Source organism: Vanessa cardui, chromosome 12 (genome assembly GCF_905220365.1).
Source record: "Vanessa cardui chromosome 12, ilVanCard2.1, whole genome shotgun sequence".
Lineage (NCBI taxonomy): Eukaryota > Metazoa > Arthropoda > Insecta > Lepidoptera > Nymphalidae > Vanessa > Vanessa cardui.
In genome coordinates, this window is record NC_061134.1 from 11,271,057 (window position 1) to 11,286,625 (window position 15,569).

General features: G+C 31.9%; 1 protein-coding gene across 1 annotated transcript in view; it reads left to right on the forward strand.

Moving 5' to 3' along the window:
* The window catches only part of LOC124534322 (probable cytochrome P450 49a1), a 38,283-nt gene extending 23,168 nt beyond the window's left edge, over window positions 1-15,115 (forward strand). Inside the window, exons 4-10 of the mRNA XM_047110093.1 lie at window positions 5,920-6,014; window positions 6,549-6,659; window positions 7,942-8,094; window positions 10,498-10,707; window positions 13,017-13,164; window positions 13,789-14,028; window positions 14,416-15,115. Of these exons, the coding sequence (XP_046966049.1) occupies window positions 5,920-6,014; window positions 6,549-6,659; window positions 7,942-8,094; window positions 10,498-10,707; window positions 13,017-13,164; window positions 13,789-14,028; window positions 14,416-14,733 (1,275 nt within the window). The 3' untranslated portion in view covers window positions 14,734-15,115. The remainder of the gene's footprint in view (window positions 1-5,919; window positions 6,015-6,548; window positions 6,660-7,941; window positions 8,095-10,497; window positions 10,708-13,016; window positions 13,165-13,788; window positions 14,029-14,415) is intronic.
* Window positions 15,116-15,569: the final 454 nt, after the last annotated feature.

Genomic DNA, 15,569 nt, shown 5'->3' on the forward strand with positions numbered 1-15,569 from the left:
GATGTTTTCCTTCACCACCGAGGACGAGATGAATTATAAACACAATTAAGCACATATATATAGTGGTGCTTGCCTGAATTTGAACCCGAAATCATCGGTTAAGATGCACGCGTTCTAACCACTAGGCCATCTCAGCGCTTAGGTATATTTAAAAAGAATATTATTTACATGTCTATAAACTGACAAAAACATATAAAACGTCCAGTATAGCTGTCACTTGCACCGAGACTATCTATCTAGATATATAAAATAATGAAATAAAACAGTAAACAATGACAATTCTGTACAGCAGCTGTGATCGCAAACGTAAACAGAACAAATTCGATAAACACGAAACATACTCGATAAGCAAATATCTCGTTTCGCGTATCTTAAAGGTTAATTTGCGACGAAAATAGCGACACCAAATATTCTGATTAATTATATCAATAATCATGTTTATTTTTGCTTGAATATGTAAATTATGTTTTGAAATTGTTAGGAAACAAATTACGTCATGATATTATCGACACCTCAAACGCATAAGGCTCGTAACTTATGAGCGATTTTTAACTTCCATTTTTTCATTGCACAGCTACCAATTACAGTTTGTGTTTAAATTTGGCACACAGCACAGATTGCATATATACTCTTCTAATATTATAGGGCTTTTTCATAGAAGTATAAATTCATACTTTTAGTAAAAATCGGTAAAAAATTCGTGTTGTCACAAGATCTTTAATACGAAACGACGCATATAATCGTAAGTTATAGTTGCAACGTATACCTATAGCACAAATATGAACTATTCCTTACAACACTCATTCGTCACCGACCACCACCAATTAACGTTGTGAATAGACATTAGACACACATAGTACTTTGTGTGTACTTGTCTATGAAAGTCGACACATACTATAGTAGCTTTGTTCGGTCTATCTTATTACATATATAATAACTATATTAATATTATAATTGTGAAAGTAACTCTGTTTGTCTGTCTGTCGCCGTTTTGAACTCCATTTGTTTGTTTTGGACATAGACTACGTTTTTACCTAACACATGACAACCGAAACGCGAGCGCAGCCGCGTGCGACTACTAGTTTAAATTAAAAGATTCGTTATTTTCACATGCGGCGTTTATATGCAAGGCAGATTCACAAACATTTCACAACAATACCCAGAACGGGTTTAATTTTAATTGTCTTCGAAAGTGAATCTAGTAATTAGATTCTCACTTTCAGACGTCTTGAATTTTAATTTCGCTCGTTTACGTAAGTCTTCATTATAAATACTATATAGCTGTATTCATTAGAGTGATTAGATGAGTTTCTTGCCGGTTGTTCTCGGAAGAATCTACAGTTCAAACCGGCGGTAGCTTTACTTATTATAGTTTTATAGAATGACGATTGATAAAGTTCTTGTAAAAGACTATTTATTTTAAAAGGCGTCGTTATGTATAAAGTATGTAATTCTAAACATGCATAAACTTACGACATAATTCATCGTGTTATAACAATAAAGACTACTGTGCCTATTAAATATAAATTACAATCAAAAACAATTTCAATCTTGAAACTAAACATATAAGAATTAGAGGTAATTTTCAAAAAAATACATCTTTCTTGAAAAAGGTACAGTATAGTAAGAAAACCTTCTTCAGTTTTCAAATTAATTCCTTTATCAACTCTTAAGCTCTTAGTACCTTTTAAAACGAAACATCAAATCATTACGACGCAATATGTCATTCTCAATCGGTAAAGCAGACTATCGCTCATATTGAGCACACGAAAATAGATCTTAAGGTGATGAACCTTTTCTTACCCCGACTGTACATTTTGATTTTGATGATGAACGTATACACGCGTCCATAATATAAATTTGTATATTATATATTTTGTTTTGTATTAAGAAGATAGACCGAACAAAGCTTAAATAAAATATTTATGTATTTAGAACTTAGGACTCTGGAGACATTTTTTTTTTATTGATGTTATTACAGGCGACACTATCCGAGCCACTTATTAATTAATTATTGGTATTAAAACCACAAGGGGCAAAATATTGTCGGTTCCGTTAGTAAATTCTAATTGATGATTTTAGAAATGATTTATATAATTATAGTTTCTCTCAATATCAAACCTTTCAAAACTTAATGCTACTTTTAGGCTATTCTGTAATGAGAAACGCAGAATAGGATCATGAAATATCAAAAAGTTTTATGTAATATAGATTATAACGATTACAATCTATAGGATCTATAGAATACATATGTATGGCGTGTCACTGTAAATCGATTGGCCATATTTCACGAGTAACATACGAGGTGAATTCTCACAGTATCGCACTGCTGTTATCCTCTTACGAATCATTCTTCATCTTCTTTACTCCAAGCCAAACACAAAGCCAAACACATGCATTATTTTCTGTTATTTCTATATATTATTTAAATATCTTCCGTTACAAATCTATCTATATTAATAATTTCGTGCATATCTACGGTAGAACCAATCGAAACCTATCCAAAATTGAAAATTAAAAAATAATGACTGCGTAATCTGTACAATGAAGATATTTCGATATTAAATCCATAAAATTCAATGAAATGAAGTGCAACGGTTGGCCATGTTTGTCGTTTACGGGTGCGTTCAGAAAGAGTGTTCCAAATAATAATTTCTTTTGGTAAACTCAATCGAAACTTATCCACAATAAATAATGAATAAATGATAAGCGATATTTGTTTAGTTTTATTTATTTTACTCGAGTGAAGCCGGGTTTCAACTATTATCTTAATTAATAATGAAGTTCAACGGGCGGCCATGTTTGTCGTTTACGGGTGCGTTCAGAAAGTGTGTTCCAAATAATAATTTCTTTTGCCAAATCAATCGAAACATATCCACAATTAATAATTAATAAATGGCAAGCGATATTTGTTTAGTTTTATTTATTTTACTCGAGTGAAGCCGGGTTTTCATCTAGTATATTAATAGTATAATAGTGTTTATCCAACGTGGCTTGTGTGGGATAATAATTAACCTTTAGTTGCAACGACCTCGCCGTATCTGAGATCTTTGTAATAATATATATGATAACTAAGATATAATTTTACGTAATCGTATTTGCTTTTAAATGTAAATAAGCTTTATTGAATTACATATCTAGAACATCTCCATATTAGAAAGCGTACTAATCAGGATTATGTTAATAGGAAAACTTGTGTTGATTAATTTGACTGGGTTATTCAAATTACGTACATAAAGTTAAATATAATTTTGTTTTTTATTATATAGAAACAAAACACTTATTAAATGAAACAACCAAAATAAACAAGGAAATTAATTTGAGTATAAATATTTCAAACATGTCAAATTTTAATTTAAAGGTTATAATTATAATAAAAATAATTATGATTTCATTTTATAATAACGTAATCCCAAATATTTCTTTGTTTTAGTGTGTATATTATTAATTACCAATAATATCGATCTGAGCGTTAGAATTTTACATCATCCTTACTTTGGCTATAAATTTAAGAAGTTCCTTAACTAATTTAAGGCTGTCGTGTTTTTATAATTTATAAAGTATTATTTTTTATTTTACTATAGGAGTATATATAAAAGCAGAAAGAGTATTCATAACATTATTAATAATAATAAGAATAAACTACGAATGTATTAAATTAATTATTAAAACACGACCCGAAAATCCCCAACAGAACACTATTTATTATTTTTTCTGCCTCGCATAACCAAATTTCGCCGTTATTTATCCAAACCGATATGTCTTGGAAACGTTCAAGAGAGAAAAGCCTACTTATTCCTTAAATACCGGAAACGCATCTAAAACCCCGGTATTGCAGATGTCCATGAGCGTAATGCCCGTTTACTACAAAAAACATTTAAAAAAAATTGTAACATTAACTTTTCTACTAAGTTTATTTTAATTTCGATTTATATATTTTTTATTTAAAAACTAATAAAAAAATATGTATTATGTACTGACGTAAGGAGAGGTCATGTTTGTATATAAATGCGGATGATTAAACTCTATAAAGATAATATTATCGTACAGTACACTTATCAACTTATTTGTTTAATAAGTAACAGATCACGACACTAAGAAATGACTCGTCCATTTTATCCTATTTGAATCTATTAAAACAGTTATAAAATGCAGGCTATTGAAATTTGTTTTTATAAAAAAAAAATTTAGTGTTCTTAATTTAAAATGGTACATGTGTCTTATTTCAATAAAATTCTGCCACATGTGTAACTAAGATGCTGTCTCTTGTACCTACCACAGCAATACACAACATTGCTGGTTAGCGGTAGATATATAGGCAGCGAATAATGGGTGATACCTACCCAGACAGCCTTGCACTAAGCCTAACTATAGAATGAAGATATATACTTTTTCATTTACAAATACTATCAGAGATCAAGACCCCAGCTACGACGCTGATCCTGTGTATTTATGACTGTAATCACTACAGCTAAGCTCTATACAGTCTCTCCAAGCCTTAAACGGCCCATTTATATAATCAAAATGCTTCTGCTTAGACATTTCAGTTACTCTTATCAGAGTACATTTACTTATAAGAATGAAGTTCATTAATGCAGCTTATAGTAAACTGGCAGAATTAGCCAAGTAAGGAAAAAGCGCTATACCCCCTCCGGGAGAACTTTCCCTCTCTTTTTCTGGGTCTCTTTCTTTCATATCAGTTTTTTTAGGTATTTTATTATTATTGTTTTTTTTCCTAATGGGACTTTTATAATAATTCGATTTCATAGTATCTATTATTTAATTCCAAATATTATTATCAAACTCAACTAAAACTCAAACTTAATTTTTTTCCTTTATTCAATGTAGAAGCATTTACTTATTGATGGTCAAATTAAACACTACCACCGGTTCGGAAAAGGTACACCATAAGAAGAGGCGACCAAAGAAACTCAGCGGGTTTTCCTTTGTCAAGTTAATTAAATACATATTGAATATGAATAGATATAGAGATCGAAAGCATCTTCGTTCTAAATGAGTGTTCACGATACTCAAAAGGAGAGAATAAGTACAGTTCATTTAGAGACTTCTATAGAATGACACAACTTAGATGTAGCATCGGCAAAATTCGTAAAACCGAACACATTCGAATTAAGTACGTTATACCAAATTATCAATATTTATTTCTTATGTGAATATAATCTTTACGCAAACGTAATTAGTTGTAATATCGTATGATCTAATATATTCGTCAATTTGCTCGATTTACATGCACTTGCTTTCTCGGGTTGAACTGATGCGAGAATCTATACCGACGAATAGCGTCGATTGGCGCGATAGGGAGCTATTTCTATTGGTTGTATACATCGGCAGTAATCGGTTTTATTGAATTTGTCGATGCTACATCTAAGTTGTGTCGTACTACACTATTTATATTACAATTCAATGCCTCTAAAACAGTACATATTGTGTTGAATTCATAACAATAGCTTTAAGTTGTACACTCGTTATAAGTTGCATTGTAACTCAAAGTTAGAATACACAGTGACTGCAACGTGCTAATCGCTTGTTACATTCAAGTTATCTCCGTGATTTATGTTCCATTGTTCGCCCAAAACTATAAAACTATATATCGCACTAACTTTGACGTGATATCTAAAATATGACGTCATAGTTTTTTTTTATACAATTATTATTTTTATGTTTACAATTGACATGTATTGTACGTTTTAAGTATTTATTACTTTATAAATATAAACATATCTATTTGTGACTAATATTCATATTTTATCCATAATATTGTTACTTACTTGGCATGTATATGTATAGTTTTAATAATAATTATAATAGATACTGCGGCATATTAACTACTATACCATAAATTTTTAAACATAAGAGGGAAAAGTTTTACCATATTATTATGATTCTTTTTGTCCAAAGGTGTACGAAAGCAATTCGACGGAGCCTCCTCAATGGGTACGATCACCTTTAAGCGAACAAAGAAAGAGTGCGGGGACAGAGTGTCCAAGGCAGAGGTAAGTTCTCGATTATATTAAACCTCTACTTACTTTAAAAACATATAGCAACATGTAACATAACAGCAAGAGCAGTTGACTTGTATTTATTGGGTAGGTATAGTACTCGTCTGCGTTTTCGCTCGCCTCATAGGGTGCTGATTGTCATGTGTTAGGCAAAAAAGTAGCCTATATAATTCCTTGGAGTTCAAATTTGCTTCATACCAAATTTCATCTAATTCGATTCATCGGTTTGGTCGTGAAAGAGCGAGACAGATAGTTACTATCACATTTATAATAGTAATTTAGATTCTGTTGTCATCTTCAAGACTCATCATAAGATCTTTATAAAATTAAAATGAAATCGTTTTAAAATCAAGAGTCATTGTTGTTGCAGAGTAAGAGATAGATAGAGAGGGAGAGAGAGAGGGAGAGAGAGAGAGAGAGAGAGAGAGACGATTTCTGCCAGCTCAGTCTAACCGCGTCAGTTCTAAACCGCGTAAAAGAACTTCGTTCAAATAAACACATATATTTTAATTAAGATTTTCATTGCAGTGACGAAACAAAGGCTATTTGGGCAGGTATGAGGACGTTGCTGAAAGATGGTGCACTTCTCAGAAACTACGATAGAACCTTTGATGATATAGCTACTGATGTAACAAGGAGGTGAGATACAAAATCATATTTAATAATAATAAAAACCAAACCTATAATCCCGAACTATTTATCAAATACCACCTGCAATACTCTGAAACAAACAAAAGATGATTTATTTCGGTACTTGTAAGGAGAATAGAACATATTCCTAAATCTCTTACTTCAATCTACTACTGGATAATCTTAATTGCAAATTTAAACGATATGAACTAATTGAAATCGTTTCGAATACTAAAACTATCATAAATATTTATCATAAGCACTTGTATAACTATAGCTCTTGAATATCATAGACAAAATCATATAAAAATTATCAATATAGAATAAACTAGGGTTGCTGAGGATTCCTCTTCCGCTTCCTCATAATGCAAAAGTTCCGCAATATTTTGGGTTCCTCAACCGATACCGCTTCCTCATAAATAAAAATTAAAAATCCTCTTCCGCTATCGCTTCCTCAAAATTTAAGAGCAATTTATGAGGAATCTCGAGCTGTAGTAGAAACATTCTGCCCCATAGCCACCGCTTCCACGTTTACCAATAGAGGAGAGGTGCGTGTTACTAAAGCTACTATTAAATAACAACATTAAAAAAACTAATTAATATGCATGAACACAGTCTTTTATGGTGGAAAAATGATCCGAATATTAGGGAGCTTTAGGGCAACACCTATCTTCTCCTCCATCAAGTATGCCCAGCGAACGACGTTTTAGCAGTGTTGGATTAGTACGAGTATATAATGAGCTAAGAAACCGGTTGTCAGGGGAAACAGCGTCCAAATTATTTTTTACAAAAAAAACCTCCCTATAATTAATTTTGATTATTTATTAGTATTCAATTCCTTTATTTTGATTAATAAAATATTTGATTTAAGTAATTAATAAAGATATAAAGACTGCACTTTTTTTAGTGTATGTATGTATGTATGTTATGTACAGACAGGACAACGGCTTTTCGGTTGGGTCCGCTAGTATTTATATTTTCCTATCTTCCTAATCCGCCCTCTCTGCCGCTTCCTCATACGCATCCTCTTATTCGAAAAATATCCTCATCCTCATCCGCATCCTCTAAATTTGCGTTCTAAAAATCCTCTTCCTCCTCCTCTTTCTCATAATCACTTCCTCAACAACCCTAGAATAAACTAAGCATAAAAAAGTCTTTATTGGCAATATCATTTAACCGTATCTACAAAAACCTTCTTATAAATAAATATAAACCCCTTTTAATTAATGATTTATTATATAATATATTAATTATTTAATATGTCATTAGTAACACGTTATATTTGTTTCAGGCTCGGCGAACTTAGGCATGCTGAAAATGCTCTTAATGAAGAGTTTGGAACAGAGATATACCGCTGGGCAATCGAAACCATTGGAGTCATGATGTTTGGCATTCGTTTGGGCTGCTTAGACGGTGCAGTTCATATTCCTACCGAGTACAATAGGTAAGCAATATATATTAGTATTTTACAACCTGTCCCCCCCCCTTTCTTCACCCAAGTGTGATCTGTCTGCGATGAATTGTTATGTAGTCAGTTTGAAAGTAACTTATGGGCTTTTCTAGACTTTAATCTGTCCAAATCCAATTGCACTACAAATTACGTAAGGTTTAAATTCGGCTGCAAATGGAAGATTTTCTCTCTTTTTCTGAATTTAGTGTAGTTGTGTTCGCTCAATAAAGATTGTCTATAATGATAGACATATTCCTAAATCGAATTTAATGTTGGCCGTATCACAGATTATATTATCATTTCTATTCAATATAATGTATGGTTACATAATCTGCTCATAACGTTTAAAGATTTGTCAATAACAAAAAATAACTAATATTTCCAAAACATTCTTATGTTGATAGAACTAATTTCAAATCTAATAGTATAAAATTTATGAGTTGCAACGAATCTTTCATCATTCAATACCAAATCTTTGCGAGAAATAAAACATTCTCTTAGAATTCCTAAGGGTGTGCTGTGAAATCGATTACCGTACTATTCAAGTGAAATCCCGTCGTGAATATATTTGTATTGATAGCTGACTGCCTCGTTAGTGTATTATTTAGCTCACTTGTTATATTATTTTCCGCCCAGAGTTTCCCAATAGCTTTCAGGAATCCCAAACCTATTTTACTAGATCCTGTGTCTCAGTAAGCACGTATAGCTGTTATGGTCACTTCCCAATCGAATCAAATTTACTACCTTGTCGGATTAATTACATTGTTGTCATAATATAGTTCATTCAATGTCCCTTATATCGTAACGGGAAATGTTTGACGGTAGAATTCGCTTACATGTACAGCCTGTTAATATCCCACGGCTTCACTAAGGCTCCGCCTCTCCCTTTCAGGAAAAGGTCAGGAACATATTCCACCACTCTCCTAATTGAATTTGAATTGAGAATGTCTCATTTCAATAAAAATCCTCGCGATCTTTTTCTTCATCGCCCAGCACGACATCACTACTTAATACAATTAAAAACTCACGAAAATTCAGTGGTGCTTGCCTGGGTTTGAACCTGGAATCATCAGCTAAGCCCACTAACCCCTGGGCCAGTTTGAAAATTCACTCACACGTTTCGATCTAGAAGAAAAACCACTTAATTCTATAAAGACGAAAATGGATTATTTCGTAACGTGATATATAACATTTTAGTAACGTTCAATGTTTAATTTATTATAATGTTGTAACAGGCACTTTAATATTTGCTGTCTAGCACCTAGGGACCTGTTAATAATGAGTAAGTCTCACAATGTCAACAAGGAAAATTAAACGTTTCAAAGTTGTAGTATTAAGTACTTTGCTGAATAAGTTGCCGATGTACATTTTTCATTATCATATTCAATATTGTCATTAGTACATTGTACTGTTTACGTTTCAACAGAATAAATTCAGAGTAAATATTTATAATAAAGTAAAAAATTTATGAGTCGAGATGGCCCAGTGGTTAGAATGCGTGCATCTTAACCGATGATTGCGGGTTCAAACCCAGGCAAGCACCGCTGTTTCATGTGCTTAATTTGTCTTTATAATTCATCTCGTGCTCAGCGGTGAAGGAAAACATCGTGAGGAAACCTGCATGTGACAAATTTCATAAAAAATTTGCCACATGTGCATTCCACAAGCCCACATTGGAATAGCGTGGTGGAATATGTTCCAAAACCTTCTCCTCAAAGGGAGAGGAGGCCTTTAGCTCAGCAGTGGGAATTTACAGGCTGTTGTTGTTATAAAAAATCTACGTAAATGACACCTACCTATGTCTGTGGAAAAACGTTAAGAAAAATTACATTTAAAAGAAAAAGATCTTATTCTCGCATATCAAGATCTTTTCTTATGATTAGATTACATATATGTAATATGTTGTTTATTGAAACAAAAACTTAGTTGTTGCTCTGTAAAAAAAGATATTTATTTTTTTAAAGTTTGATACAATGAATATTATATTTGCAAATACTATTTACGACTACTTATATACCTAGTACAAATTAACATTATATTATCTACTAACCTGTAAAAAAGAAACAACATTAAAAGCTATTGCTTCAATTTCAATTTTACAATCGTTACCTATTCCTTTTCAAAAATCTTAACTTCTAACTATAATGTACAATAAACCAGAGAGCCTTTTTCTACAGATTAAATTATATAATAAATACAGAGTAAAAAGTGCTGCCACCATAGATAATAATTATAGTAAGTAATGAGCAAGTGTAATTATTTATTAAATTAAATGAAGAGTAAAAGAGCTTCATTTACATATATACTATCTGAAACTATTTATAAAAATATTTTGGGACTCTTGTCCAGACAGATACGTGAGTTCGATTATTTAATTTTGAATATGTTTTAATTTAGGACACCAGAAAAAACTTCAATGGATGACCACATTCAAGACCTCTGTTCGCTCTCCAAGCGATGTCTCACAGAGCTCACACCAGCCGAACAGTTCGTTAGATGCTCCCTTGAAATTGCAAATGAGAGCTACTTGGTGCGAAGTGAAAATACTCTGAAACCCGAGTCGAAATCTTTTAACGACGCCTTGAAAGCGATCGACAAACATTTTAGGTGAGTTATCTTTATTTATATAATTTTCCTGTACGTATATATGTGTGTAAAGCCGAATTTCTGACTCAACAAAGTCAATAAGTCCTTCTTATATTCGTTTCTAGATTTAAGTTCCGCAGATATTAACTTGTCAATTCATAAATTTAAATCGTTATAATAAATTAGGCATATTATTCAATATTATAAGATAATAAATCATTACATAGTATAATTCGCTTATCCCAGTCTGTGCCTATGTACGCTTAGATCTTTAAAATTACGCTACGGATTTTGATACGGTTTCTTTTAATAGGTAGAATCATTCGATAGGAAGGTTTTTAGTATATAATATAGTAAAGAAATACTGATAATTTAGACATTCTCTACTATATTTAGTATAAACATCCACAAAGCCATACTACCAATTTTAATTTCTAGTTTATTGCATTTATCTTACATAACAAAATTACCCGCGAATTATTGCTGATAATATTAAATGCGCGATCATTGTTTTAAATTAAAAGAACACAACAATCGTTATGTAATTGTTTGCGGTAATCGAATCGAGTTATTACTGTTTATCGAGTAATCGATAAAGGCATTTATTTACTTAACATTTATTAGTACCACTTATAAGCACGTTAACCACAATGATAATAAAATGTCTACATTTATTTTTCTATTCTTATATTTATTGCATTACAAAGTTATTGGATTACGTTCTTGTTCTACGGCACGTAGAGACAGACAGAGATAGAGACATGGGTACTGCTCTTTACTCTCTTCGGATAAATCCGTTCCATCCCTTCAATACGAGAGTGCACCTGTATTTAGGAAAACACTAACAAACAGCACTATTGTATATCCACACTAATCACCTTTACTATTTTTTTTTAATTTGAAATGTTGAAAAAGAGTAACTACTGACTTTCTTGCTGGTTCTTCTTGATAGAATCTACTTTCAGAACCGGTGGGAGCTTCACTAAATTGTAATATGACGATTCAAAAGTGCTTGTAAAAGCCTACTCAACTACTAATAAAGTTTATCTTGACTTTGATTTTGATTTAATGGGGCTCCCGAAACATCGCGTTTATTCAAATGATTTTTTAGGAGGTTCGAAGCCTATGACAAAGTGCAAGTCACTCATTCAATATCAAATAGTATACCTTAGTTCAGTTCGAATGTATTAATTTATTTTTTTCTTATATAGCCATAGTACCGCTCTCTAATCGGCCAGCAGTTTATTTCCGCTCTCAAAAATTAATTCTTAAATCGTAGCAATTTACTAAAATGCTATCAAGAATTACCTTTAATCGCACATATACGGCTGAAGCTCTTCAACTTCTACAACCGATTTTTTACATGCAGCTATCGTCACAATCACTTGGATCAAAAATCGATTTATTAATAAATATGTAAAATGATTCGCTGTAGCCGAAATCGATTATAGTCTAAAATCGTCCTCAACCAATGGCAAACACGTTGAAGAACTTTTGTTCTTGATTGTATGCGCTAAATAATACTTAGGCTTTTAGGCTGTTTCAAAGCTCACTTGTTGAGATATCGTAAGTCTAATTAACATTGACAGTACATAACTATTACATTAAATGATAGTTAATAATACACGTTTAATTAACATGTTAATCGTGACCGTAAAAAGATTAATGATTTTTAATCTACGCTACTTAATAAATCGATTACATTATTTACTAGCTAAATATAATACAGAATTTGTTTATTTAATACATCACACTAGAAACTTCTAAAAACTATCATTGTTTCTTTACTATATTGTCCATGTATTATATAAGAAACCTTCCAAGCTCAAATAACTTTATTCAATATAGAAGCATTACACTTTCTTGTTGATGGTCAATTGAAACACTACCACCGGTTCGGATAAGAAAATACCCTGACCTGAGAAGAACCGGCGAAAGAAACTCAGCGGGTTTTTTTTTTTTATTTGTCTCATATATTATTTAAACAATTTAATATGAGATGAAATAGCCAGGAGGCGATCGTTTCATTCCCAAGGTGTGCTATCGATCATAAAGAATTGAATTACTCTATATATTAAAAAAACGTATCAAAATCCGTTCCGTAATTTTAAAGATCTAAACATACATACATACATAAGGACAGACGGCGGTAAGGGACTTTGTTTTATACTATGTATTTAATTATGTCCTATCGGCATAAAACGGATGCGCAATTTTCCTGAAACAATTCTTGATACGGTATTTGTTAAGGAAATCGGTAACATTAATAATAATAATTTGTTAGTGTTCTTGGCGTATATATATACTACATATAAGTTGTGTATTTTCAGTTTAACAGATGACTTCCTACTCAAAGCATTACACGAACTGAACAATGAACAGCTAAGGCCAGAACAAGAACTACTAAATAAGCTGAGGCCCCTGGAGAGGCGGATTCTGCCTCTCGCAGCTGACGTATTTCTAGCTGGAGTTGATCCCGTACGTTATTATATTAGATATACAGCTTAGAAATGTTGTTGAAATTTACAATTTTAGTAATTTTTTTTTTTTTTTCTTAGTATTATAATATTACCTAGCAATATATATGGGCGGTAGTGACCATTTAACTTTTCTTTTCTATATATAAAGAGTAACATAAAATAAAATTAGATTGTATATTTGTAATACTAAAATAACCGCTATTTACTAAATGCATATGTTATTTTAGAATTTTACATTGTATATTAAATAAAATAACATCTTCTAAATTTTTGTCTATCTGTCTTTCTGTGAGTTACGTCTCATCTCAGGAACAGCTGAATCGATTTTGACATAATTGTCACTGGCAAAAATTTTGTGATAAGGACAAATTTAGGCTACAATTTATTATTGTTCTTTAATTCAAACCGGCACAAAATTGCGGTCACAGATAGTCAATACAAATATTATTAATGTGAATATAACTCTGCCAGTGTTGCTCTTTCACGGTCAAACAACTGAACCGAATTTAATAAAATTTGGTGCTAAGCAACCTTGAAAATAGCTAATAACTTTCAATATAAACTACTGAATATTAAAATTACCTATTCCCCAAAGTAATCTTCATCATAATTATATTCCCAGCTCGCTCAGACAGCTGTCAGCATGTTCTACCAGCTCTCTCTGCACGCGGCGCGCCAACAACGAGCTCATGATGAAGTGGTTTGGGCTAAGGCGTCCAAGGATGAGGGCCTGGATATACAAGAGCTACCATACATATCCTCCTGTGCAAAAGAAGCGATGAGGCTGTATCCAGCCACGGGTGGAGTTGTTAGGAGGAGCAGTGAGGAACTCCTAGTCGGCGGATATGAAGTTCCTGCTGGGGTGAGTTGAGAAATATTGTAACACATATTTTTGTCAGTAAGAAGTTATTGGGGTTTTCTGAAGCGCCTTTCAGCAGTCAGGCGTCTGGAAGTTGAGTGGGTTACGCTTATCCCTCTCTTACTGAAATCGTCTATGTTCATTAGTGCAGTATACTGTCTTTATGAACTTAGCCTTTAGGTTTGGCCGCCATTTACTTACAATTTCAAGAAAGTCATTAAAATTTTCGTCTAAGACAAAGAAGCAAAATTGAATCAAAATCTGTGTTCGATGTAATTTTCATTGTCAAAGTTTTGAATTGATTCATTAAATTTTATAGTTCATTAAATGTAGTAATCATTAATTAATTAATCATTAAATATATGTAATAGTATTTTCTCTCATCTCCAGGTCGACATAGTCCTCGCACATGGAGTATCCAGTAAATTAGAAAAAGAATGGGGTCGTGCCAAATCTTTCATCCCTGACCGCTGGTGCAGCCAGGGATGGGAGCCTTTAAAGGCGGCCAGAGCTCATCCGGCCGCCTCGATGCCATTCGGGCAAACCTGTCCAGCTACTGGCATTGTCAACAAAATGCTTTCTACATTGGCAGCTAGGATTCTAGACAAATACAGGCTGGAATGGCACGGACCGAATCCAAATATAGTAACTATGGGAGTTAACAAAATTCAACCGCCTTATTACTTTGTATTGCAAAATTCAGCTTAGTCTATATAGTTTTATTAGTTCGACCCAGTGACTGGCGTAATTGATTTGCTTTGGCAACATTATTTGTATACGAGTGAAGTGTATTTCGTTCCAAATAACAGCTATAACATAAACTCTTATACTTTTAATTGGTATCATTGTCTAATCGTTTTACACTTATTATACAGCTCATTGGGCCTATTTTGTTAATTATGCCATCACTGGCATGACTTTATAAATATAATATAAATGTAGATTTAGATCTAGTGATAGTATTGAGTGATTTATGTGATATATACCAGATAATGTGCGTTTGTTTGTTTTGTCCTATGATTATAATTGATGAATATATTATATTAATATTAAATAAGGAAAAATTAAATATAATCATTTAGTATATAAGTTAAAAATATATTTTTTTACCATTTTTGTTAAAAATAGGAATTGGGCAAGAAATGGGATTAAACTGTGAAGTATCTTAATTCAAATATCATATTAGCTATTAAACATATTCCATACAATCTATTTAATGCAGTATTTTCCATATAAAATGTATTAAACAATAAATAAAAAGTATTCTATGTATTAAATCAATTTGAAAGCAATAGGTCACGAGATTTTATTTTATTTTATAAGTAAAATAATTTCAAATTATTTTTTAAATAAACTTGGGATTGAGTCTCAATAAACTTTCATTTGTTTAATTTGTATTTTGAATATTATAAAGTTAAATATTTGATTATTTATAAATATTATTGGAATGTAAGGAAATGTAAAAAATGTATTGCCAGTTTAAAAAAATCATTCCATTGTACGTTTGAAATAATTTGTAAATAATAAAACATTAAATATCTATA